Source organism: Camelus dromedarius, chromosome 1, assembly GCF_036321535.1.
Source record: "Camelus dromedarius isolate mCamDro1 chromosome 1, mCamDro1.pat, whole genome shotgun sequence".
Taxonomy (NCBI): domain Eukaryota; kingdom Metazoa; phylum Chordata; class Mammalia; order Artiodactyla; family Camelidae; genus Camelus; species Camelus dromedarius.
The window spans coordinates 32,442,454-32,469,265 of NC_087436.1; the positions used below are offsets into that span (position 1 = coordinate 32,442,454).

Consider the following 26,812-nt stretch of genomic DNA (forward strand, 5'->3'; position numbering starts at 1 on the left):
TTCTTATTGTGTTTATTTGAGTCCTTTTTCTTCTTGAGCCTAGTTAAAGGTATGTCAATTTTGTTTATCTTTTCAAAAAATAAGCTCTTGGTTTAATTGATCTTTCCTTTTTGTTTTGATATCTGTAATTTCCTCTCTGATATTTATTATTTCCTTCCATTTGTTGACTTTGAGTTTTATGTGTTCTCCTTTTTCTGATTCTTTTAGGTGGTAGGTTAGGCAGTTTATTTGAGATTTTTCTTGCTTCTTGAGGCTGGCCTGTATTACTGTGAACTATCTTCTTAGGGCTGTTTTTGCTGCATCTCATAGATTTTATCTGTTTTCATTTTTGTGTTGAGGTATTTTCTGATTCCTTCTTTGATTTCATCTTTGACCCATTGTTTTTTTAGTAACGTGTTGTTTAGTATCTACAGGTTCATTCTTTCCCCATTTTTCTTTCTGTGGTTGATTTTTATTTTCTTACCATTGTGATCAAAAAAGATGCTTGAAATATTTTTTTGTTCTCTTACAAACTTCAGGCTTCTTTCATGACTCATTATGTGGTCTGTCCTAGAGAATGTTCTGTGAGTGCTTGAAAAGAATGTGTATTCTGATTTGTTTTTTGTTTTTTGTTTGTTTTTTTTTGGTTATAGTGTTCTGAACATATCAGTTAATTCCAGATAGTCTATTGTGTCATTTAGGACCTTTGTTGCCTTCTTGATTTTCTCTCTGGAAGATCTGTCCATTGATGTCTGTGGGGTGTTAAAGCCTCTTACTATTATTGTATTCCTGTCAGTTTCTCCCATTATGTCTGTTAGTATTTCTTTCATATGTTTAGGTGCTCCTATATTGGGTACATATAAGTTAACAAGTATAATATCCTCTTCTTGCATTGGTCCCTTTATCATTATATAATGTCATTCTTTGTCTTTTTTATGGACTTTGTTTTAAAGTCTATTTTGTCTGATATTAGTATTGTTACCACCACTTTCTTGTCATTTCCATTTGAATGAAATAACTTTTCCCATCCCCTCACTTTCAGTCTGCATGTATCTTTCACCCTGAAGTGAGTCTCTTATAGGCAGCATATCGTAGGTTCTCATTTTTTATCCAATCTGCCATTCTGTGTCTTTTGATTGATTAGTCCATTGACATTTAAAGTAATTATTGATAGGTATGTACTTATTACTGTTTAAAATTTTGTTTTCCAGTTGTTTTTTTAATTCATTTCTTTTTGTTTTTCCTTTTGTGTTTTTTTGTTTTTTTGTTTTTTTTTTTTTTAGTATGCTTGAGTTCCTTTCCTTTTGGTTTTTTGTGACTCTATTACAAGATTTTTATTAGTGATTACTCTGGATTTCAAGTATGTTGACCCATAACTATGTCTACTTGTTTTAAACTGATAATTATTCAAGTTCAAACTTTTCTAAGAGATCAATATTTTTGACTCCCGTCCCCCATATTTTGTGATTTTTATGTCCTATTTTGACATCTTCATGATTTATTCTAAAAGATTATGTTTTTACTCCCTTCCTCCACATTTCATATTTTTGCTGTCCTATTTTATGTCTTTGTGTTTATTCTTTTATTACTGTTTTTTTTGTATTTATAGTCACTTTCACTAATTTTTGTTTTTTTAATCTGTGTACTGGCTCATTTAAGTGATCTTCAGTTCTTACTATATATTTGTCTTTTGGGATTTTCCCTTTGTTTTAGATGTTGCTTCTTTTCCATTTAGAGAAGACCCTTCATTTCTTTTAGGGTAGATTTAATATTGCTGAATTCTTTTTGTTTTTGCTTGTCTGATTAATTTCTTATTTGTCCTTCTATTCTAAATGATAATCTTGCTAGTTAGAGTATCCTAGGTTGCAGGTTTTGCCCTTTCAGGGCTTTGAATATATTATGCCATTCCCTTCTTTCTGCAAAGTTTCTGCAGAGAAATCAGCTGATGGTCTTATAGGGGTTCCCATTGTTTTTCTTTTACTGCCTTTTGAATTCTCTCCTTAACTTTTGCCATTTTAATTATGGCATGTGTTGGTGTGGGTCTTACAGGATTTATTTTAACTTTTTCTGTCTCTCTGAATTTAGGAGAAACAGTTATCTATTGTAGTCTTAAAAAGGTGTTTTTATGTGGAAGCATTCCTATGTTGACCGCTTGTGCCTGGTGTCTTCTGTGACTGTGCTGGATTCGATGTAGATGCTAGCTATGTCTTTTCTCAGGGTGTGCTGCCCATTACCACTTTGATAGTGTGTGTGGTTGGTCTTGAAGAATCTTATGCATGAACAGGGTCTGAGGCAGTAATTCCTCTCTGCTCTATAGCTGTTGCTGCACTGTTGTAAGGGGCAGGATTTTCTCCCCAGTTGCTGGAACATAAACCCTGAGGGTCGGGCTTCAGCAGACTCTGTTCCCCTTGAGTGCATGTTTTGTTTCAAAGGAGAGGAGTGCTGAATTAATTGAGGCTCGTGTGCTCACAGAGGTCTGATGTACTGCCTTTGTAGGCCTCTGTGACTCCACTCAGATGCAGCCCAAAGTTGGGTCACTTTCCATTATGGTTGTCCTAGATTTAGTGCATGGAAGTGGGCAGTGCAGGAATGCTTGCTAGGCTCGGTGGGGACCCTGGCGTGCTGGCTGCTGTGGTTCTTGTTGCACCATTTAAGTGCCAACAATGGCCACCATCACGCCATCTGGACCACACGCATGCCCTTAGGCTGTCTCTGCCTAGCTAGATTGATTCTTTTTCCAGGAGCCAGCTGGCCCAGATCCTGAACCCAGCTGTGGTGTGGAATGAGTCGGGGCTGGAGTGTTTGTCCAGCTCAAGTTGGGGACTGTGGTGAGCAGCAGCCACCAGTGCAGAGCCCTCCTCATCCTGTCTTTTGGCAAGCTAGCACCCAGGCGTTGCTTGCAAGTGTAGTCTAGGCTTCTCCAGTCCTTCTTTCTTTCCCACTGCTTTTCCCTGGAGTCAAAGGGGCTTGACTCCCCAGCATAGGACCCCAGGACTGGAATGCCTAGTTTGTAGCTTGATCAGCAGGGTTCTTCCTGTTGGACCTTCTCTTCCTTTCAGATCCCTCCCAGGGGTGCAGGTCCCTACCTGATGCCTTTTTTTCCTTCCCACTCATTTACTTGGAAATCTCTCTTGCAGTGTTGATTGTATAGCAGTTCTGCCAGTTTCTTAGTTTTCCATGAGAATTGTTCCACCTGTTATGTATTTTTGATATGTCTGTGGGAGGAAGTGAGTTCCATGTCTGCTATCTTGATCTGACCACCCCCCCATACTTACATTTTCTGGTGCATTCTTTTCCATGCACTTTTTTTTCATGAAGAATTCCCTGTTGGTATTACTTCTGGTGCAAATTTGCTAAGAGAAAGTTAGCTTTTGTATGAGTATTTTGCCTTCATTTGTGAAGGATTTTTCAGTGAGTATGGAATCCTAGATTGGTAGGGTTTTTTTGTTTTTACTTTACTATTTCAGTAGTGAAGATTTCAATCCTTTGTCTTCTAGATTCTATTATTTCTGTTGAGGAGTCAGCTATTAACTGGTCTTGGTGCTCCTTAGAGGGGTAATAGACTGTTATGTTACAGCTTTTAAGATTTTCTCTTTATTTTCCAACAGCTTTACAATATTTTTAAAACAGAAGATGGTCATTGTGTTGGAGCTTTGTGATGAATGGGAAACATAGTGAAACATGAGGTACAAGACATAATGGTATATAGATCATGCAGGACATTGAAAACTATGGTAAGAAGTTTGTGTTTTCCTTTGGCATGCTATGGAAATCCATGGAGTGTTCCAGTCGTCAGTGACATATATGATCTAATGCAAGTTTTAAAGGATCAGTTTGTGTTCTGTGTTGGGAATAGATGTCAGAAAGAATTGTTAGTACACTATTGTAAGAATAGGTAAGATGATGGTGGCTTGGACTAAGTAGTGTAAGTTTAATTTTTGAAATCATAAATGAGTAATGAAATAGTTTTTCAGCATCCTTTAAGATAATTATATATTTTTTCTTCCCTCATCTGTTAATGTGAGGAATGGCAGATTTTCTAACATTAAACCACTCTTTCATCCTTGAGATAAAACTAATTTTATAGTATATTTTTAACAAGTTTATGAATTCAGTATGCTAATATTTAGGAAATTTATAATTTGTTGTGTTTATGTTCATGATTGTATTTGGAAAGTTACTGTGTTCCTCATATGGTCTTTTATGCTATGGTATCAAGAGTGTATTGTGAAACTGGCTTTATAAGACAAGTTAGGAAGTTGTCACTTTTCACATTTATGTTAAAAGGGACTTGTTCCTAGAATGTTTGTAAAAGTGGGATGAACGTTTGTTTTGTTTTTTTAGCTGAAGTATAGTTGAGTTACAATTTAAATTTCACATGTACAACATAGTGATTCATGATTTTTAAAAGTTGTATTTGACTTGTAGTTATAAAATACTGGCTATATTCCCTGTGCTTTACAATATATCACTGTAGCTTATTTATTTTATATATAACAGTTTACACTGCTTAATCCCCTACTCCTATCTTACCCCAACCCCCAACTTCCCCCTTCCCCACTGGTAACCACTAGTTTGTTCTCTATGTCTGTGAGTGTGGTTTTTTTTTTTTTTTTGATATATTTACTAGTTTATTTTTTAGGTACCACGTATAAGTGATATCATACAATATCCTTCTCAGTCTGACTTATTTCACTAAGTAATATCATACAAGTCCATCCATGTTGTGGCAAATGGCAAGTTTTCATTTTTTATGGCTTAGTAGTATTCCATTTTATGTATGTGCCACATCTTTTAATGATTAATTATTTTTTATTAAAGTGTAGTTGATTTACAATGTTAGCTTCAGGTATACAGAAAAGTGATTGTTATACATATATTTTTATATATATATATATTTTGTTTTCAGTTTCTGTTCTATTGTGTTATTACATAGAAACAGAATTTAAAAGAAATTGAATATAGTTCTGTTATACAGTATCCCTGTTTATGTATAGTAATGTGTATCTATTACTCCCAAACTCCTAATTTATCACTCCCCTGCCATTTCCCCTTCAATAACCATAGTTTGTTTTCAATGTCTGTGCATCTATTTTTGGTTTATAAGTAAGATTTTTTTAATATTCCACATATAAGTGATATTATATTTATCTTACTCTGACTTGACTTAATATGATAATCTCTAGGTCCATCCATGTTGCTACAAATGGCATTATTTCATTCTTTTTTATGGTTGAGTAATATTTCATTTTATACACGCACACACACACACAAACATACACACACCCCCACATCTTCTTTATCCATTCAGTGGACACTTAGGTTTCTTCTGTATCTTGGCTACTGTAAATCTGCTATGAACATTGGGGTGCATATCTTTTTGAGTTACTGTTTTCATTTTCTTCAGGTATATACCCAGGAGTGGAGTTGTTGGGTCATAATGGTAGTTCTACTTTTAGTTTTTGAGGAACCTCATACTGTTTTTCCACAGTGGCTGCACCAATTTATGTTCCCACCAACAGTGCAGGGGGTTCCCTTTGCACATCATCTCTAACATTTGTCTTTTTGATCATAGACATTCTGATAGGTATTAAGTGATAACTCATGATGGTTTTGATTTACATTTCTCTGATTAGCACTGTTGGGCATCTTTTCATGTGCCTGTTGGCCATCTATATGTCTTCTTTGGAAGGACACCCATTCAGATCTTCTGCCCATTTTTTGATCGGACTTGTTTTTTGAGTTGTGTGAGTTCATATAGTTTGGATGTTAACCCCTTATTGGTCATATTACTTGCAAGTATTTTTTCACATTCTATAGGTTGTCTTTTCATTTTGTTGATGGTTTCCTTTGCTGTGCAGAAGCTCTTAAGTTTAGTTAGGTCCCATTTGTTTATTTTTGTTTTTTTTCCTTTGCTTTAGGAGACAGATCCAAAAATATATTGGTATGATTTGTCAAAGAGTCTTTTGCCTGTTTTCGTCTAGTTTTATTGTTTTGGGTCTTTAATACATTTTGAATTTACTTTTGTACATGGTATTAGAGAATGTTCTAATTTCACTCTTTCCCATGTAGCTGTCCAGTTTTCCCACCACTATTTATTGAAGAGACTGTCTTTTCTCCATTGTATATTCTTGCCTTCTTTTTTGTAGACTGACCATACATGTCTGGGTTTTATTTCTGGGCTGTCTGTCCTTTTCCACTGATCTGTGTCCTTTTTGTGTGCTGGTACCATACTGTTTTGATTGTAACTCTGTAGTATAGTCCAAAGTCAGGAATCATTCTTCCAGCTTTTTCTTTCTGAAAATTGTTTCCACTATTTGAAGTCTTTTGTATTTCCATGTAAATTTTAAAATTATTTGTTCTAGTTCTGTGAAAATTGCCATTGGTATTTATCTAGGGATTGCATAGTATGGTCTTTCCATCTGTGCTGTGTTCAGTTTATTTCATCATGGTCTTAGTTTTGAGTTCAAGGTATTTTACCTCCTTAGTTTTATTCCTAGGTATTTTATTCTTTTTGATGGGCCATAAATGGAATTATGAACAGATTATTAACTCAAAATCAGTTTCTTTTAATGCTTATGTTTGTTTTCCTTAATTAACTTTGCTAGAGGCTTGTCTGTTTTAAAATATATATATTTTTTCAGATAGAGGTTTCAGTGTTGATTCTTTATGCCATTTGCTATTGATTTATGCTCTCGTTTCCTTCTTTCTTTATTTCTGATTTATTTAGGTTTTTTTTTTTTTTTTTGCTATTGTCTTTCTGCCTTTTTTGTGATATTCTCAGGTCATTATATTTTCAACCTCATTTTAAATATATGCATTAAAGCATACAGGCATACCCAGAGCGATTGCAGGTTCCAGACCACTGTAATAAAGTGACTATCACAATAAAGTGAGTTGCACCAAGTTTTAGATTTTCCAGTGCATATAAAAGTTAAGTTCATGTTACACTGTAGTCTGCTAAGTGTGCAATAGCATTTGCACATCTAAAAAACATGTACATGCCTTAAGTAAAAAATGCTTTATTGCTAAAAATACCCTCATCTGACAATGCGTGGCTACGTAAACCCTCAATTTTAAAAAACGGAGTATCTATAAAGCAAATAAAGTGAGGTACGCTTGTATAAACTTTTGAATTAGTGCTTCAGTTGCATGTTATCAAGTTGCATGTTATATTCAGATTTATTTAAAGGCTGCTGAGTGCTTATTTTCATTTTTGTTTACTGCAATGAAAGAAAGAGGAGATGCAACTTAAAATAGGTTTAAATTGTCATTCAGTTAGAAGTATTTTCTAATTTTCATCATGATTTGATTTTTCTAGAAGTTCATTTTTTCAGTTCTAGCATATGGAATTTCTTTTGGCTTACAGTATCACTTTTTATAAATATTCCATGTGTACAGATTATGTAGTACAGATTGTGTAATTCTATTATACCTAGGTTTTAAAATTCTATTCAATTCTTTTTTATACTTATTGCATACTACCAGTTATCACTGTTTTTGTGGGCCTAAACTTGTATGTTATTGTCAATTGCTTTATATATTTAGAGGCTGTTATTTCAGATTGTTAGGTTTCTGTTGAATTACTGTATCATTATTAAAACTCACTGTGCATCCCAACACTCCCTTTTCTTTCCACTTGAAGTCAGTTTTACCTGATGAGTGACTTAACAGTTTTTCTTTTGATTGGCATTTTCTAATATTTTTCATTAACTTACTTTCAACTACTACATCATTATATTTATTAAGTGTCTTGTAAATATTAATTATAGTTCTTAAACTGGGAAGTTTATGGTATTTGAATTATATTACTATAACTACTGATACCTATACTTGTTATTTTATGATTTCTCCTTGTTTTTTGCTTCTCTTTGCCTTCAAGGTTTTCTTTACTACAAATGGTTTCTTTCCTAGTTATTTGCTCTTAATTGAACCTGAGCCTTGTTATCTCTAAAACCAATACACAAATCCTTTTCAGTGAGGTTAAACAGGAGACCAAATGTACTTGTGCTCAACACAACTGGTTCTAATGGCCTTCTGGTATTTGCAGACTACATGAACATCCTGAACCTATTTCTTTACATTTAAAGAGGGGGAGGTAGTTTGAGGATAAAGTATTAGGAGGAACTTAGAGTTAACAGACAACCCTTGTTCACCTCTGAAGGTTAGCAACTAACTCTTGTTTAATAACTAGGGATTGAGGAGTTTCTTTAAAAAAAAAAAAAAAGAGCAAATATCATCTCTAGTTTTCTCAGACTCAGGATAAGATGAACAGGAAAGAACTGTCAACTGTTTCGTCTTCTAGACTTTGAAAGTATTTATTTGAATTTCATTGGAAAGTTTATAAAGTGTATGGGGGTATAAACATTTTTCTGGATTGAGGATTCATTATCTTTCTTATTCTCACAAGTTGTTCAACCACTAGAAGATGCAGCACCAAATGCTGTAATCTAGACTAGGGATCTCAGTTCTTTTCTGATCCCAACATGCTAAGCTGTTTGACACATTTTCATCTGGAATAGCAATTCTCAAAAAGAGGTTAGGAGAAACTCTGGGGCAGGAAGCTCATCTTTGCGTATTGAAAATTTCTAGTCTTTGGGTTCATTTATTCCTAGGTTTTCTCTTCCAATGGAAAACTGTTATTCTTTGACACCACTTGCATTATTAGCAAACTACTACTTTAGTTTTCAGAATCAATAGCATTTGAAGGTTTAAAGTTTGCCAGTTTTCTCTAAGTCCTCACATTGCCAAGCAAATTTATGTAAATAACTTTAATGACCTGTCCACAAACCACTATCAAGTCAATGAAGTTCAATATGTGAAAATTAAGCCTCAGGTGTGCAAAACTCATGGTTCAAGTAGTAAATACATATTTATTATAATTACATAACTTCTTGACAGTGTGCACTTGCTATCCAAAAGTGAAATGCATTTATCAGTTGCTAATTGTTAACTAGTATGAAGATGCCATTTTACATACATAGAAAACGTTTTATATACTTCGATTCTGCCATATGTAAACATTTTATGGATATGTTCATGAACCAGAACTGTAGATCCTAGAACATTATCAGCTTAACATCACAACCCATTCTCACGTCTGCTCATTGAAACTAAGGGTCTGTTACATGCAAAATTCATTTAATTATTTTTATAGGCACATCAGGCTTACTACTTTCTGCATTGCACAGGTCACCCTTTGTGCTGAAAACAAACTAGGAAACTAAGAAATCAAATGTAGTAGTTTCCTTAAAACAGTTTAACTGGTAGGAATTAATTAAACTGGCAGAAAGTAATTTGCACTAAGACTGGAGTCGGAGTCACTGTATATAAATTATTTTAATGATTGGAGAAAAAAAATGACTTGGATGTCGTATAAGTACTAAACAATTCGTAACTTCATTTTAAAAAACTGCTTCTATATACTGTGATATTAAACAGTGGCTTCATCCTACCAAATATAAAATTTTTTACTTTTAATGTGAGTCTCTTTCCAAGACACTAAGCCATAGAAATATTATTTCAGGGGATAAAAAACCTACAACACTTTAAAGCTTCCTTAACCTAGATCTCAATTTCTAATTACATTTTTACATTTACATTCTGGGTGGGCCCATATGATTTCAAAAGCATTTAACTCAATGTCTGGAAGCAAGAAATTTAAGAAATTCTAAAAAAAAAAAAAACCCCAACACACATGTAATAAGAAGGCAGCAAAAAACTGAAGGTGTCTAATCTTTAACACCTATTTTCAATTCTGACCCTTGCCACATTCATATTTGGATTAAAAATGAGGAACATGGTTACTGAGTACACAATATTAACAAAATTGACCTCTTTTGATCCAAAACTTATTCAAAGGCCAGGATATGAAAAGTCTGTTAAGTCACTATTAAAGTTTAGACATATTACATATGGAAACTTATGACATGGCTTTTCGGGTATGAATTTAAGAGTCAAAAAATTCTTAACAGTAAGATTTGGTTTAAAGTAAAAAGAAGACGGGTAATAAAGCAGTGGAACTATTTTTTTTAAATCCGTGAAATAAAAGACCTAAAGAATAATCCAAATAAAAAAGCAAAATATGAGAAAAATATAATGATTATTTAAGAGTCTAGTAGTAAATAAGAAAAATGAAACAAGATAACAGGAAAGACTAAGACCATTTCCATTTATAGTTCATGTATTATAATGCAATTAAACTAAAACACGTTGAAGTTGACTAATCTCTTTACAGGATGGGTAATTTTTAGGTATCGATACATTTCCCTAATATTCATCCTGTGACTTAGGACATGACAGTAAATTAGAGATTCCAAAGCAAAGATCATACTATTAAATATTTCTTGTTATGGAGTTTCACCTGCTTGACAGACTGAATCATATTTTCATGATTCAATTATTAGTTTTGTTTCTTTGACTTGAAGGCTCCAAGTTATTTAATAATGTATTTTAACAGATACGCTTTTTAAAATAAACGATTACTCTAACAACATGCTAGAGGTACTCTCAGGGATCCAGAAGGTGAAAGAGCCATGACCACCGCCACAGACACGTAAGTTTTTTTCTTTTCTCCTAAGCAGTTTGTTAACAGTCTAAAGAGTCCAGATGCCAGGTTATTGTATGAAACAATTACCCTTGGATTTAGCAAGGAAAAAAAAAAACTTAAGAAAGATATCTGGCTATATTATAAACACAGAGCTGTTTGGTTAGGAAACATGAGTATATGGAAGGATATTATTTTTGATTCATTGAAAATTGAGATGTGAAAGTAAAATAACTAAAGTTTTCATTTTGTTTACTTGTTTTAGTTAAAGACTTGGTCTTGATCTGCATTCAATTTTAGTACTTTTTATCAAAAGAAAAAAATAATGTGCTTCCTGGGAATTACTTTAAAATGATACTGTGGACTAAACTAAACCTTGACAAAAAGAAAGATAATTACTGATGGTTATAAAACACTGTGTAAGAGGATAATACAACATTAGTATCAGACATTATAAGCATCCCTACCCCTAGGTCATCTGAAAAGTCAACAGTGGCTAACTTTAGTCAATGCCATCAGATTTTAAATACTGATATATCAATGCAGTAAGATGTGTTTCTCATTAAGTTTTACGGAATTAAATATCACAGAACCAAATTCCACTTAAAACTCAAAGGTCCAAAGTCTAACCACAAAATAACATTTACTTTAGGATTGAAGGTGTTTTTTTTTTGTTGTTGATGTTTTTTTTTTTTTTTTTTTTTTTTTGCTTACCCAAACAAATTGGGTAAGAATTGAAGTTTTTTGTTGTAAAATTCTAAAAGGTAAGAAAGATGAAGTTATACTTTTCTGTTTCTTCTAAACCCATGATATGCAGAATTAATGCCAAGGCTTTAATTTTTGTGGACTACCAAATACCAGCTCTTAAGAACGAAACAAATTCCTAATGGGACTGTTTGTAGGCTTACTATTACAATTCAAATTTATGAAAATGGAGGGATGGTTATATTTATTTTGGGTCAATTGAGCACTGTATTCAAATGGTTGCTGTCTGTCAATATGGATAATTTTTGCTAATTTGGATAAAATGTTTTAAAATTATCATTTTATACTGATAATTAATCCCCCAGATTCACTTTAAACAGATTTCTAGCTAAGAAATATAATCATGGACATACTAAAAGTTGACTCCCAAAGAGTCTTGAGAAATCTATTTCTTCTTAATAAGTCTAATTTAATTACCTTTTTGAAATTGAGATGGTTATTCCAGTAGCCCAATTCTCTGGTGTACCTTTTCTAATTGTTTTAAAACTTAAGAATTCTGTACATTGCTAAGGAATTAAAACATCAAAAACTTTCTTTTGTTATATTATTTAGCAATCTTTGTTTTTAAAGTCACAGTATAATTGGCTATCAGGCATTGATTCCTGAAACCAAGTAATTTATACTTTTCCATAGAGTCGAAGTGTATTACTCTATATTTATTAATCATCCTAGGTATTGCCTAGTTCTTATTTGTTTACTACGGGAAAACATCCTGTTTTTCTGTGTATTTCTTAACTTCTAAAATTACAGCTTTTTATTTTGAAAAAAAAACCTTTGATTTTTTTGTTTAGCACTGCGTATTTCATGCAGATTAAAAATAAGCTGAACCCTACCTTCTACCTAAGACTGTATTAAGGAGAACATTTTCTTTTTTATTAATATATTCAATAAGTATGTTAAGAGCTTTTGAAAATTTAAGTTAAATAAATGGGCAGGAAAAGTATACACATTATCTTTGGATGTATCTAACTAACTTATTAAATGAAGTGTTATATAACTGTAGGAACTGGAATGTTACATTTTTGACCAAAACACAGAACTGCATAAACTGGCTTAAGGAACTGAAAATGTCAGGATTTACTAGACAATTCAGATGCAAAAAGAGTTGTTGCCACGTTTATGCCCAATTAGTTTTGGAGGTATGGCTCCTAACAAAGTGGGTTGAGATTTTAACTCAAGAAAAGCTATAAACTCCTATGTGTACTGACTGTTATATACTCCCTTTCGTAACTTTGATGCTCTTACTGAAGTGAACCTATATATTCAACATACAAATGAAACGTAACCAATACATGCTTTAAAAATGGATATAATTATTTCATTTTAAGAGTATTACAAAAGGATAGTTAAAGGCTGGAAGACATTAAAAATATATTGGGTCTATGTATTTTTTTAATGCAGAAAAGGGACATCTCTTCCCTCAAAAAGGATGGATAAAAATCCTGCAAAATGCACTGCTCCATACTTTCCTTTCAGTGCAGACTACATTGTAGAAACAAAATCTCTCTCACAGAACTAGTGAGAAATAAAGACTACCCCTAAAGATACTAAACTCTCAATTTTTACTACTTAAGAAAAGTCAGTATTAATATAATCGTCTAAATATAAAGATGTGGCTTTGGGAAAGAGGGAGCCTTTCAAAATTTTAACCTAGGTCAATCTGGTTGGTTGAGTGGCGTTTAAGAATGCAAGTGCCCATGCATTGTCTATGCTTCTTTTTCTTGTAGGTTGAAAAGTTATTTCTGCCTGCTCCCATACTTTTAGTTTCAAGCTTCTGGATAGAACTGAACAATGTCAACAAATCTGGTGATGAAGCACAGATTAAGTCTTTAAAATATCTTAATTTTACAGTCCCTTGTCCCATATAATTTGTATATGAAGCACCAAAACTGGAGCCAAGGTCTGAACAAGTAATGTAACAGCAGGAACTACAATTTAATCATATCATATCAGACTATGTAACATTCTATATTTTGTCTGTTGATATGTAACATAGTTAGGTTTATTACAAGCATTATTTCCTAAGACTTAACTGTATAAGAAGTGCCTCTTTTCAAGTATTATCACTTATTTAATAGTGTTTATATTCTGACATTAAGCAAATCAGTGATAAATGTATATAATGCAATACACATTGTGCCATTTCTCCCTACCCTGCGTTAACATATTAATGAAATCCGTTAAGAAAACCAAAAGAACTATTAAAACTGAAACAAGGCTATCAACATCACAGATGCATGTCTGAGTAGGTCAACAGCATCTCCCCCTTAAGGTAAAGTATTTTCATCAAAAATGGTTCATCATCTTTAGGCTAGCAATACTTTAGCAGCAGGTGGTCTTCAGGACAAGTAGATGAGAAGTTTCAAGTGCAAAAGACACCAGATTTCTTTGAGAAACATCAATCCACATGACTAGTAAAAAAAATAAAAGCAAACTGCTGGTGCCACTCTAACATAAAATAGTGTATTTTCCCTTTCAATGTGTGATGTAGTTTATATGACAAAGTTTTGGAGTTCTCATGGCACAACAATGAGATGGACTAATTTGTCAGGGAACCTCTTATTTTAATATTTAAATTATAACAGTACAGTAACTAGAAAAAGGTCAGTGCCTCAGTGGCTTTAAACCACATCAATTTCAATATTTGTTTTTCAAAATAATGATGCAATTAAATCTATGCTTCTGCAACAACAGTGCAATACAATATCCTTTCCTGAATAAAGGAGCTGAGGTTTATCCAAGTAGAAGCTTTAAATAAGGTAGATTGTTGCCAACTACTTCTCAATCTTGCATGTTTGGTATAAAATACATTACGATAGCTTAAACTGACTTGTAAGTCTATATTCAGCTAAAGCTTCACATAAGCAGCAATGGAAATGAACAGAGGTGCACTCAATATAGAACACTTTTCAGAACTACTCCAAAAAACAAATGACAAAAAGTGGTTAAGAACAACTAAACATCTGTTGTGTGTACCAGATGTAAAAGAAGGATGGCCCCTGTGGTTACTTGCACTGTTTGAATTATGTGATGGTAAAATTAAGACTTAGTCTACTTCCATCTCTCCAGAAGATTTAGTATGCTGTGAGTTGTCTTTTGTTGTATCTGGTTTAGTTTCAGTCCCACTCTGTCCATCCATTGGTCCATTGTGTTCACTATTAGCTTTTGCTTTGTCTTCAGCAACCTCTACTTTCGGTTTAGGCTTGTAAATGATTGGGTTACAGAAATTATCCAGTTCCTAAAGACATGAAGAAAATTGATTATATTAAAAATATTACATAACAAGTTCCCATTAATTTTCTAAAGTCCACATTAAACTTTTTAAATTTCCACATTAATTCCACATTCCTGAGTTCATGTTAACTTAGCAAGATAAACTATTTCTTCAAAACCTTAATGAAGGATTTATCTTCTGGGCCAGCCCAATCTTTTAAGAATATGCTTTGTATCTACTGTTCCTAAGAATTTTGTCATAATTTAAATATTTATTTTGGCAGGAATAATTTTTAATTCATTCCTTTAAATTATGCCTAAATTATGTCTTTTATGACAATTATGTCAAATAATACCTATTTCATAAATTGAAATTTCTCAACATAAACATGAAAATAACTTTTAATAAGTATATATAAATATACACATGAAGTTTATTTACTTTCTGAAAATAGCTGAGTAACCTTTTCTGTTGAAGGAAAAATAACTCATGAAAGTAAATGCAACATTTAATTTAGAAGAAATATATTTTCTATATCCTTTTTCAACACAGAAATAAAAGTCTGTTTCATAATGCTACTAAATTCTTTCAAGACCAGTGAGACAGAAACTGGGATAGATGGAAAAATAGGGAATAACATACTTGGGGAATGTTTTCACAGCAAACTGTTCTTACCACATGCTGTAGCTCATCTATTGAGAGTAAATTATTACAGCCTCTTTGCTAAACTCTCTCAAAAAGAAAATATCTTACTGTTTTCTTTGATTAAAAAAAGACCTGTTTTGATGCATGAAAAGATGCCCAACATCATTAATCATCAGAGAAATGCAAATCAAAATCACAGTGCAATACCATTTCACACCTGTCAGAATGGCTATCATCAAAAAGACTGCAAATAACAAGTATTAGCGAGTATATGGAGAAAAGGAAACCCTAGGTACACTTTTGGTGGGAATGCACATTGATGCAGCCACTATGAAAAACAGGATGAAGGCTCCTCAAAAGCTAAAAACAGAACTACCATATGATCTACCAATTCCATCCCTGGGTAAATATCTGGAAAAAAATGAAAATACTAATTCGATAAGATACATGCACCCCAGTGTTCTCAGCAGCATTATTTACAATTGCCAAGATATGGAAGCAACACACACAATGGAATACTACTCAGCCATGAAAAGGGATGAAAATTTACCATTAGCAACAACATGGATGGACCTGGAAGTTACTATGCTTAAAGAGAAAGACGAAACTGTATATTATACTTGTATGTGGAATCTAAAAAATAAATGAGTGAATATAACAAAAAAGAAACAGACTCACAGATATAGAGAACAAACTAGTGGTTACCAGTGGGAAGATGGAAGGAAGGGAATAGCACGATAGGGGTAGAGGACTAAGAGGTACAAACTACTATGTATCAAATAAGTAAGCTGCAAGGACATATGGTACAGCACAGGGAACATAGCCAATATTTTATAATTACTTTAAATGGAGTATTAATATATAAAAAATATTGAATCATTCACTATATTGTACACCTGGAACTAATATAATCTTGTAAATCAACTACACTTCAACTTAAAAGAAGCCCAAAACTTGTTCTTGTTTTAAAAATAGACCAAATACCTACAAACATATTGAACTAGATTAAAAAAAAAAATCACTTGAAATTCCATCTCCATAAATTAACACTATTAACATTTTGGTGAACATCCTTCTAGATTTATGTCCATGCATACACATATATCCAAACATAAATGTATGAAACATGCTAATTTATATAGTGAGACAATTTTTTGATTCTGTAATCTTTCCTTGTTCACTCAGTATGTTGTATAAATCCTTATATCTAAATAGATATATCTCTGTATCTTAAATACTATATTTAACTGTTGCAATGTGCTATATATGCATCAACTTATTTATCTGGTCTTTTACTGATAGGTATTTAGGTTGTCAGGTTTTTGCTATCATAAACAAGGGTATTTATATACATATACTTGTGCAACAGTCAAATTAAGATGACTTCTCAGTATTGTGATTTCTGTGTTAAAGGTTATATTCACTCTAAATTTCTATACATATTCCCAGGAGAATTGTAACAAATTTAACCAAGTTGCTTAGAGAGAGCAGCCATCTTCACACCCTTGGCAGTTAAGGCAAAGATTATAAATGTAAACAATCCAATCAGATGGGTGAAAAAAGAGATCTGCATTTCTTAGATTAGTGAGGTTGAATACCTTTTAATGTATTTATTGGACATGTCAATTGTTTATCCAATGTCTTTACTCATTTTTCTACTTAGATACTGATCTTTATTATAAAGTTTGTGCTCATGTTTTTCATGGTATTTTATCTAACCTTTGACATTTTCAGTAATAACGTTTTGCAAACTGGAAAATTTATCTCAGAAGTAAGATTTTACCATGGAATTTTACACATTTCCAACTATGTCAAAGACAAACATACACTGCAGTTTTACAGTAGAGACTGAGAAGTCTTATCTAGTCTTGTTAAGTCAGACATTTGACAGAGTTTTGCATTGCTTTATTCATTCAGTATTACACTTAAAAATCTAAAAAAAGCCTTGTGTCTGAGACTAATAAAAATCAATGAACAAAGATGTTCCATCTAGAATCTTTTTTTTCCAAACTAAGACTAGCCTCAAATTCCTGTTTTTCTAAGTTCTTCTGCAAATTGATTATTTCTCAAAGTATGGCTCCCATTAAAAAATTTGTGATTGAATCCACAAAAAAGAGAATTTTATAGTTTTTTACCTTAGACTTTGCAACTATTTCTGAAACTTTCACCACAGGATCTTGAGTGAGACTTAGTTTGTTCTGTGCATTCATCTTACTATTCAGCCAACTCATGGCTTCACTGATATATTTTTCTACTTTTTCCATTTCACCAGGATCCAAATGATCGTATCTTTCATCCTATTAGGAAGGAAAAAAAAAAAAAAAACCCATAACCGATTTTTCAGTAAGCACCAATTTATTGATAAGAATCTAAATCTTTTAAGTAGAAATTATTGAGTGTATACCTCAATACCCATGTGAAGAAGCCATTTACAAATTACACAGAACTAAAGAAACTGGGAAGAAAAAAGTCAGTGTGGGTTTTTATAAGGAAAGGCTTTCTGAAGAAGTCAGGTTTGGAAAACAATGACTGGTGGAAAATACTAAAGGGAAAAGTAGTACTTACACAAGAAGGCTGCTGCATGGAATTAAATTTATTAGGGAGTAGAGAGAAATAAAGTAAGCAGCCATGTAGCAAGCTAGACAGAAAATCTGACCATACAACAGATATGGTTAAGTTGATAAGGAGAATTACGTAATAAAATTTGTCTGAAAAAGAGAACTGCAGCTGTCACATGTAGGAGACAATCTAAGAAGTCATGATTTAGACTGGTAGCCACAAACGCAGAAAGAAATGACAATGCAACACAGAGAAAGAGGATCTCTTCCCCATTCATCCCTCTATCTACATGCTTTTAAATATTCTCCAGCCTGAACCTCTTATATGAATTCCCAACTCTATATCCAACATCCAACTTGAATTCCTATTTGTAAAATCTGAAATGACTACCTGTGTTTCAAACTCAACATTACTTCCCCACCTACTCTTCCATGTTTTCCCCATCGCTGTAAATGGCAACTTCATCCTTCCAGGCCAAGATTCTTGGAGTCATTTTGACTCCTCTTTTTGTTATATTTACATAAAATCTATCAGTGAAGCTTATTAGCTCTGCCTTCAAAATACATGCAGCAAAAATCCAATGACTTCTTCCTCCACTATCCAGGCTCAGGGCTCCATCATTTCTTGCTTGTATTATTCCAATATATTAACTAGTCTCTCTACTTCCATATCCTTTAAAGAATAAGTTAAATCACATAACTTCCATGCTCAAATGCATCCAATGGATTCTTATTTCAGTGTTATAGCCAAACTTTTATAATGGACCACTAGGCCCTTTATGATGTGGCAACTGATAACCCCACCCTCACTGTTTTAAGCCATGCTGGCTTCCTACTGTTACTCCAACACATTCTCTTCTTCAGATTTTTGCAACTGCTATTCCCTTTTTCTCGAACATTCTTTTTAAAGTTATCATACACCTTGAGCCGTCACCTCTCCTTTAGTTCTCCCCTCACATGATGTCAAAGATGACATCTGCCCTTAGTCTGCTCTTCTGACAAATCTCCACCTCTGGCAGTTCCTTAACTTTTCCCACAGCTTTTTATCACCATCTGACTACTTTACAGTAGCTCATTTACTGTCTACCTTTCCGAACTGAAGCATACTGGACAAACAGATTCAAGGTTTTGTTTGATGCTGTAGTTTCAGTACCTTGAAGAGAGCCTGGAACAAAATAAAAACTCAAAATCCTCGTGCATAAGTGAAGTCTTGTCTTATTTTGAATAATATTTTAAACCTGCATCCTCAAGAAGACTGCTACAGCCTGGGATCACTGGGCCACAGTAGTTGTACCTAGATCCTCCAATACCAGATTTGAAATATTCTTGGTATTTTCATTCGTCTACTTGCTCCTTCTTACTTTTTTAGTATCCTTACATTCTATTTGTATTTATATGGACAATTTGGACACTGACATTGCCAGGCAAATTCATGGTTAGTACCTGGATTACTCTTTTAGGTTGGCTGGACTACAATCTTTATTTTACAAATTGTGCAAGTATTTCTAAAATATGTAACCACTTTTCACACTATGTAGTGAAAAGCAGTATAGTTAAGTTTGTATGTTGATTTCAAACTGCTTAGATTTTAACCCTGGCCATATCCTTTACTACCTGTGTAATCCTTGACAAGTTCCTTATTTAAGCACTGCAGTTTTTTAAACAATATATCCTTGTGAGAATAAAGTGAGATAATCCATGCAAAATGCTTAAAATTTACTGCTTGACAAAGCTATGATAATATCCTACCTAAATCTTTGCAGTGCTGGCCTCTCCAGCCCACTGATGCAGTTTTAATATCAATGATAAAAAATGGAGGGATTATAGTGAATATTTACTTAGAATAGAAGTCAGCAAAGTTGTCCTGCAGGCCAAATTCAATCCGCTGTCTGAGATTTTTAATAAAGTTATGTTGGAACACAGCCATGCCCATCATTTACACAGTGTATGGTTGCTTTTGTGTTATAGTGGCAGAGACAAATAGTTGTATAGAGATGGAAAAGCCTGCAGATTCTAAAATATTTGTTCATTTAAAGAAAGTCTGCTAACCTCTGGTTTAAAGGAAAAAAAAGATCAGCTTAATTTTCTCAAATCTTACTGTTACATCCAAATGGAGATATCATTTATAGAACTAAATATGTCAGGCTTAAAAACAGTAGAAAGGTTAAGGGTACTAAAATAGACTTGAGCACATATATAAAAGAAAAAAGGGAATGGAGGTTACAGATGACTAGCAGATTGGAGTACAAAGAGGCCAAAGGGACAAAACAAAGGCTAGCAGAGTCCAGTTTCAACAAGGGCTGTAGATTAAAAGAGGTCCAGGAAACCTCTCACTGTATCAATAAAGAAACCCTAAGAAGAAAACAATGAATTTGGTCACTGGATTAGTTTATAATATGGTTTTATGGAATTTTAAAAGATTGAAACCACTTATTTGCAATGTATTTTAAGTTAACAGTATCCTTTCCTGATAGCTTTCCAATAAAGAAAAAAAGTTTTAAGTTTGGTGCCCAATGTCTCTAGAATTTGATAGCAACAACTGCTATGGCTTTGCAGTTGAGAACTTTTAGACTTACCCTACCCTCTCTGTGTACTACATACATACTACCATCACCAGCTGACTTTATAAATTCAATACCTTGTTTCTGTAAGCTTCTATCACTTTCATGACAAGTTGGATTTTTTTTCCCAAGTCGTTTAAAGCTTTTGGTCTCTCTTCATGTTCCATGTACCTCATTTGAATAGGCTGCCCATATTTCTGTTAACATAAGAAATTTTTTAAAATAAAAAGTTATTAACAGAAAACAACTTCTAATGGACCCTTACAGGATGACGAATAGCAAAGAAAGCTGCCCAGATTAAAATGTCCCCTCTTATTTTCCTTCATGAAGATGAGTTCCAGTGGTTATTTGCTTACTCAGTCCTACATAGAGATGCCTAACCCCATGACTTACATCCTTCTCTCATTCATTAGGGTTACCTCTTGATTTCTCTCAAGTCCAAAGTAAAAACTTTAATTCCTTCAAAGCTGGGTGTTAAAAGTTTATAAAACTATTAAAATGAGAAAACCATAAGAACTATATTGCATGCAGAATTCATGTATTTGAAACTTGGTTTCAAATGCTTGAAATGCATGTAACTCTCTACAAGCAACATGATTACTGGGATTTCCTGATCTTTATATCTACTGAATATTATTTGTTATATTTGTTCACTAGATTAGAAACTGTATTGTAAGTATAGTGTCTAAAAAACAAAAACGAAAGCGCTTTGACCCCTTGCCCCAGGTGCCTGGAACAGGGAATTTCTAAATTTAAAAACAGCCTCTATAACTTTGAGGAGGGAGATACTTTAGAAAAATACATATTTTCTGTCAAATTCTTTACAGATTTAAAATCAGCTTGATTTAGAATAATATTTGATTTTCAGAAAAGTTACAAAGGAAACAACAGAGAGCCAGGCACCTTTTATCACTTTTCTCTAATGCTAACATACCATCATAGAATATTTGTCACAACCCCAAATCAACAGTAGTACATTACTATTAACTGAACTCCAGACTTTATTCAGATTTCGTCTCTTTCTGTTCCAGGATAGCATATTGCATTTAGTCTATTTAAATCAGTGAAGGGGGAGAGAAGCAGAGGAAGGGTGACTCTTCTACTGGGTAAGGGGTCAGACTGACAAATCACTTCTTAATGACATCTAAGAAATACATGGTTTGTATAAAAGTAATATTAACATTCCAGTCATCTACTAAATATCTTATATCTGAGTATCAAGACAAATATGATTATACATTGTTTAATTTCATTTTATCATGTAGCATTACTCACCTTCCAAAATGCAGAGAGAACATTTCTTCTTACACATATTTGCCTTGGTCATTTCTTATATGTTTGTCAAAAACATTCACTGTGCTCTTACACCATAATTTTTAGGACACCTTAATGTTGTATTCAATTTTTTGTCCAAATATGGACTTTAGGAAATTTACCTTTAGTTCTTGAAGCTTATCCACATAAATTTGTTTAGGTTGGTCCTCTCCTTCTTCATAAAGCCAATTTTCTGTGTCTTCCAATATTGCAGACAGTTTATTCAAGTCCTAGTAAAAGATTTAAGAGACAGTCATTGAAAATGCTCAGGCCTTAGAAATAAAAGTCATCACAGAAGGACAGAATGTTTTTCAAGTATAAAAAAATTAAATTTTAAGGTTTTCTGACTTTATTAACATGTTTTCCCAGACTTCTGTAATTTGGAGAAATAACTGATAACCATTCCTGAATGTGCTCAAAAGATTAACAGTAGCACATCTGGTACATTTATTTACATATTTGTATTAGCATTCTCAAGCAAACATTTAAATAGTTCTAAAAACTATGAAATTTAGACTTACTTCTTTTTATTAATGAGTTATAGTCAGTTTGCAATGTAGACTTACTTCTTGAGTGATGAATTTTTCATAGACAGTGCCAAGCTTGTCTCTAAAATCATATACATATTCTTCAACAGCATTCTTTGCATCATTTCTTTCTTTCTCTAACTTATCCTGCATTATCATCTTCCCCTATTAAAAAAATTTCAGATTAGTAGCCATGAAAACATTCGGGAAATGTAAACCAAAACTACAAAGAAACAGCACTTCACACATATGTGTTGGTGAGGATGTGGAGAATTTGAATATTGCTGTTGGGGATGTAAAATACTGCAGCTCTTAGGAAGAAGTTTGGTGTTTCCTAAAAAAGCTAGACAAAGAACTACAATATGACCCAGCAATATCACTCCTAGGTATATAACCAAAAAACTGAAAGCAGGGATTCAAACAGATATTTGTACGCCCATGTTCACTGCAGCGTTATGCATAACAGCTAAAAGGCAGAAAACAACTCACTTGTCCATTAACAGATGAATGGATAAGTAAAATGTGTGTGTGTGTGTATATATATATATAAATGGAGTATTATTCTATAAAAATAAAGTTCTGATAGATGTTATAGAATGGATGAACCTTGAAAACATGCTAAGTGAAATAAGCCAGACACAAAAGGACAAATAATACACGATTATATTTATATGGGTTATCTAGAACAGGTAAATTCACAGAGACAAAGTAGATTAGAGTTTATTGGGGGTTAAGGGAAAGGAGGAATGATGAGTTGTTACTTAATGGTTATAGAGCTTCTATTTGGGGTGATGAAAAAGTTTTGGAAATACTGGTGATGGTTACACAACATTGTGAATATAATTAATGTCATGAAATTATTGTACACTTAGAATTTATCAAAATGGCAAATTTTGTTACATATATTTTACCACAATTCTAAAAATTAATAATGTAATATAGCAAAACCTTCTGAACAGTTTAAATTGGTGAATTGTATGGTGTGTGAATTACATCTCAAAAATTTTTATTTAAAAAAAGCATATAGTCATTGTACATACTAGGGCTAGAATCTTAGGTTCCCCATTTATTTACTAGCTTTGAGACTGCAGCAAAGTCACCTGACCTCCCTAAACCTCAGTTTTGTTATTCCTAAAGAGCATACTTCTATCTCGTATGGCTGTTAGTAAGATTGACATAACTCATATTAAAATATTTAGTATAGTGCTTGACACCTAACTGGTGCTGAATAAATGTTAGCTCTGGGAAGGGCTACAGTATAGTGTTGTGATCCTGAGCTCTGGAGACAGACTATCTGGCTCTAACACAAAAGGTTACTCTCTGACCTTGGGTAATTCAGCCTACCTTGTGCCTGTTTCCTTATCTATAAAATGTAGATCTCTAACAGTATTTACAATTCATAGTTTTTTGAAGATTAAGTAAAATATCAAAGTATTTAAAGATGTTGGCAAAAATTATTATTGTTAAACCAAGAACAAAGAAAGAGTCTGATTATAATAGAGAACAAAATTTGTACTTGAACAAAAACAGTGTATTTTACAACATAACACTACAGAGCACTGACATTTGTGAATTTAAAATAGACATTAAAAAACTTAAGAAAAAATCTTATTTTACACACAAAATTTGTCATACCTGTGCTTCCCCACAATTCATTCCTTTGGGAAAATTAGTTTCAAATCATACAAATTCAGAATTACTCAGGATCTCTAGAAATGCTTTCTTCACATAAATGCATCATTTAATTAATGAAAAGGTGATATAAGTAGGTACTAGAGAGAGAAAGCACTGTTCACAATCTCTTGAAGGAACTCCTAGAATAATGTGCAGCAGTTGGGGAATGTGGGCCACTTCAAAGAAAACTGACCTTCTTTAATGCCAGTCAAGTCTATAGAAATTAGCAACTATTAGAAATGTAAATTTTAAAATAAAAATAGATTACTTTTTATACAACTATTGGTAAAGAAACCAAACTTTTTCTTAAGCAACTGTAAAATTAAACATGTAGATATGTAAAGAAAATTTCAAGAATGACAACAATTCTTAAAAGTACTGAATGAAGTCAGAAAATATTCTGCCTAGAACCTTAATCTTTAAGGACAACACATTAGAAGAGGGAGGCTGGTAATACTTCCCTATATGATGTCTGCTGGGTGCTACTGTTAACGATACAATAAAAGGGGGTAAGAATCATTAGTGTTGGAGTGGCCTTTCTCTACAGTGGAGACATTTCATGTTTTTCATATAACTAAGGTGAAATTACACTGTACATGACAATACAGCGCAGTATTTTGTTCAAAATACAGTGGTTCAATGATCTATTTAATAATCCCTTATGAATTACAGACTAGTTTCCCCAAATTTGGGGGATAATCATTGACCTCTACAAAATTTTCAGAACATATTATCACCTAATTCAACATCAACTCAGATTTGTATACCTCATTTTCAATGTAGCTGTTGAGAAGATCTTGGCCCAGTTGTCTACACAGGCTACTCTGGATAGGTAGATCAATACTCTTGACTTTTCCTTTTTTACTGGTCTGGTTTAATCGCTCTTGTTTATCTGAGGGAGTAGGCTGCAAAAGAAATGCACAAGAAGTGTAAATTTCTAAAACTAGCTTAAAAATAGATTTAAGAGACTAATTTCTGATGAAACAAGGTAGAATCAAAAATATTATAATCTACTATACTTTATTTAAAAATACCACTTTAATACTGATAGTATTTTATACTCTGTAATACACTGAATCTTTCTACATAAAAAACATTGGGCTGAAAATACAAATTAAAACCAAGTAAGATGCCACTTCATACCCACTAGCATGGCTATAATTTTAAAAAAAGGAAAATAAGAATTGGTGAGAATATGGAGAAACTGGAATCCTCATACACAGCTGACAAGACAGCATTTTGGAAAACAGTTGGTCTGTTCCTCCAGTTGTTACACAGAAGAGATACCACATGACCTGGTAATTCCATTCTTGGGTACATACACAAGGGAAATGAAAATACACATCCACACAAAAACTTGTATATGATTGTTCATAACAGTCAAAAAGTGGAGACAATTCAAGCATCCATCAGCTGATGAATAAATAAAATGTAGCATGCATCCATACAATGCAGTATTACTCAGCCACAAAAGGGAATGAAGTACTGATATATCCTACAATCTGGATGAACCTTGAAAACATGCTTAGTGAAAGAAGCCAGTCATAAAGGACCACATATTGTATGACTAAATTTATATGAAATGCCCAGGGGGAGGTTTAGCTCAGTGGTAGAGTGTGTGCTTAGCATGCATGAGGTCCTGGGTTCAATCCCCAGTACCTCCATTAAGAATAAATTAATAAACATAATTACCTCCTCCTCAAAAAAGAGAAAAAGAGTTTTTAAAAAATGTCTGGAATAGGCAAATCTATAAAGATAAGTGATTGCCTAAGGCTGGCAGGGGGAGGGTTGGGGGTAAATAGAGAGTTACTGCTAATGGGTACAGGGCTTCTTTCTGGAGAGATGAAAATGCTATCAAATTGTGATAATGACTGCACAACTCTGAATATATTAAAAACTTTTGACTTGCACTCTTACATGGGAGAATTGCATGATATGTAAACTGTCTCAATAGAATTGTTGAACAATTATAAGCAAAAAATATTGAGTAAAATTAAAAAATTAGAAAAACAGGTTTCAGGTTTTGTATTACTTGAGCACCTAGGATTTACAACTGAATCTTTATATAGCCTTTGAAAAAAATCTATACAGCTAACCATCACCATCAAATTAAATTCTGTTTAGGTTAGAAAAATCTGTCAAAGATGAGAGCTCAGAGCTGCAGCTACATTCAACTGGGTGACTGGGGCAGGGTGTCTCCCCTTCTCTTCTATCAGCAATGACTATCTCAGTATAAGGATGACTCTCAGTAAGAGTCATTTATCATTTAAAATTTTACTTTCAAAAATATTTCTGCACAGAGAAAAAATACTTTATGCGTTGCAGCAAAATTCTTAATAGTGGTTAATTCTGAGATGCAACATTATTGCTAATTTAAGTTTTCTTCATTTGGGTTATTCTATTTCCTATTTTCTATGAAATTACATGATTTTAATGAGAAAAAAAGTTAATGAAAAACATCTTTTTTCCTGCCAAAATTAATTTTATTTATATTATTAGGGTTCATTCTTTTAAAAATCCTCTATAATGAATCATAAAATTTATTTATTCTGGTTACATAATTTCTATATTTTCATAACACTATAATTAAAAATATCAAGTTTATTAAAAGTATGCACTGTAAAGCTAAACATTAATTGAAAATATCAACTTCAAAAAGATACAGCCACAGAAATAGTAGAACAAACCTTTGTTTTGGTTCCTGTATGATCAATTTCTTCTTCTGGAGTGTGTTCAGCATGACATTTTTGATGACCTCCTTCTTCTTGGTCAACCTGCATTTTATCCTGGAAAGAAAATGTGTAATTGGGAATATTTATAGTGTCTTTTTCTTTCTTTTTTTTTACTTTTTGTAATGAACAGCCTCTTAAAAGTTCAAGCCTGTTTTGAAATGTATGAACATAGTGAAGGAGAAGCTCATTGTTTCTGACATGAGAATAACTAAAAATAATTAGATTAACAGGTAGTAAGTAAAATTAAAAGACCTATTTGATGCTATGTGAATAAATCTTGTTTCATTCACCTGTGGC

The 26,812-nt window shown here is 33.0% G+C and overlaps 1 protein-coding gene and 1 long non-coding RNA gene across 3 annotated transcripts in view; one reads left to right on the top strand and one right to left on the bottom strand.

Moving 5' to 3' along the window:
• Window positions 1–13,145, top strand: part of LOC116157273 (uncharacterized) — a 27,134-nt gene extending 13,989 nt beyond the window's left edge. Inside the window, exons 2-4 of one of the 2 annotated variants that reach the window (XR_004141295.2) lie at window positions 3,588–3,713; window positions 10,439–10,534; window positions 13,018–13,145. This is a non-coding gene — a long non-coding RNA (uncharacterized LOC116157273). The remainder of the gene's footprint in view (window positions 1–3,587; window positions 3,714–10,438; window positions 10,535–13,017) is intronic. The other variant, XR_010376714.1, reaches the window with a different exon arrangement.
• Window positions 10,519–26,812, bottom strand: part of HSPA4L (heat shock protein family A (Hsp70) member 4 like) — a 48,757-nt gene continuing 32,463 nt past the window's right edge. The window contains exons 14-20 of the mRNA XM_010977662.3: window positions 26,471–26,569; window positions 24,551–24,688; window positions 22,149–22,274; window positions 21,705–21,812; window positions 20,346–20,465; window positions 17,285–17,446; window positions 10,519–14,528 (exon numbers count right to left, since the gene is read on the bottom strand). Coding sequence (XP_010975964.1) covers window positions 14,337–14,528; window positions 17,285–17,446; window positions 20,346–20,465; window positions 21,705–21,812; window positions 22,149–22,274; window positions 24,551–24,688; window positions 26,471–26,569 — 945 coding nt within the window. The 3' untranslated portion in view covers window positions 10,519–14,336. The remainder of the gene's footprint in view (window positions 14,529–17,284; window positions 17,447–20,345; window positions 20,466–21,704; window positions 21,813–22,148; window positions 22,275–24,550; window positions 24,689–26,470; window positions 26,570–26,812) is intronic.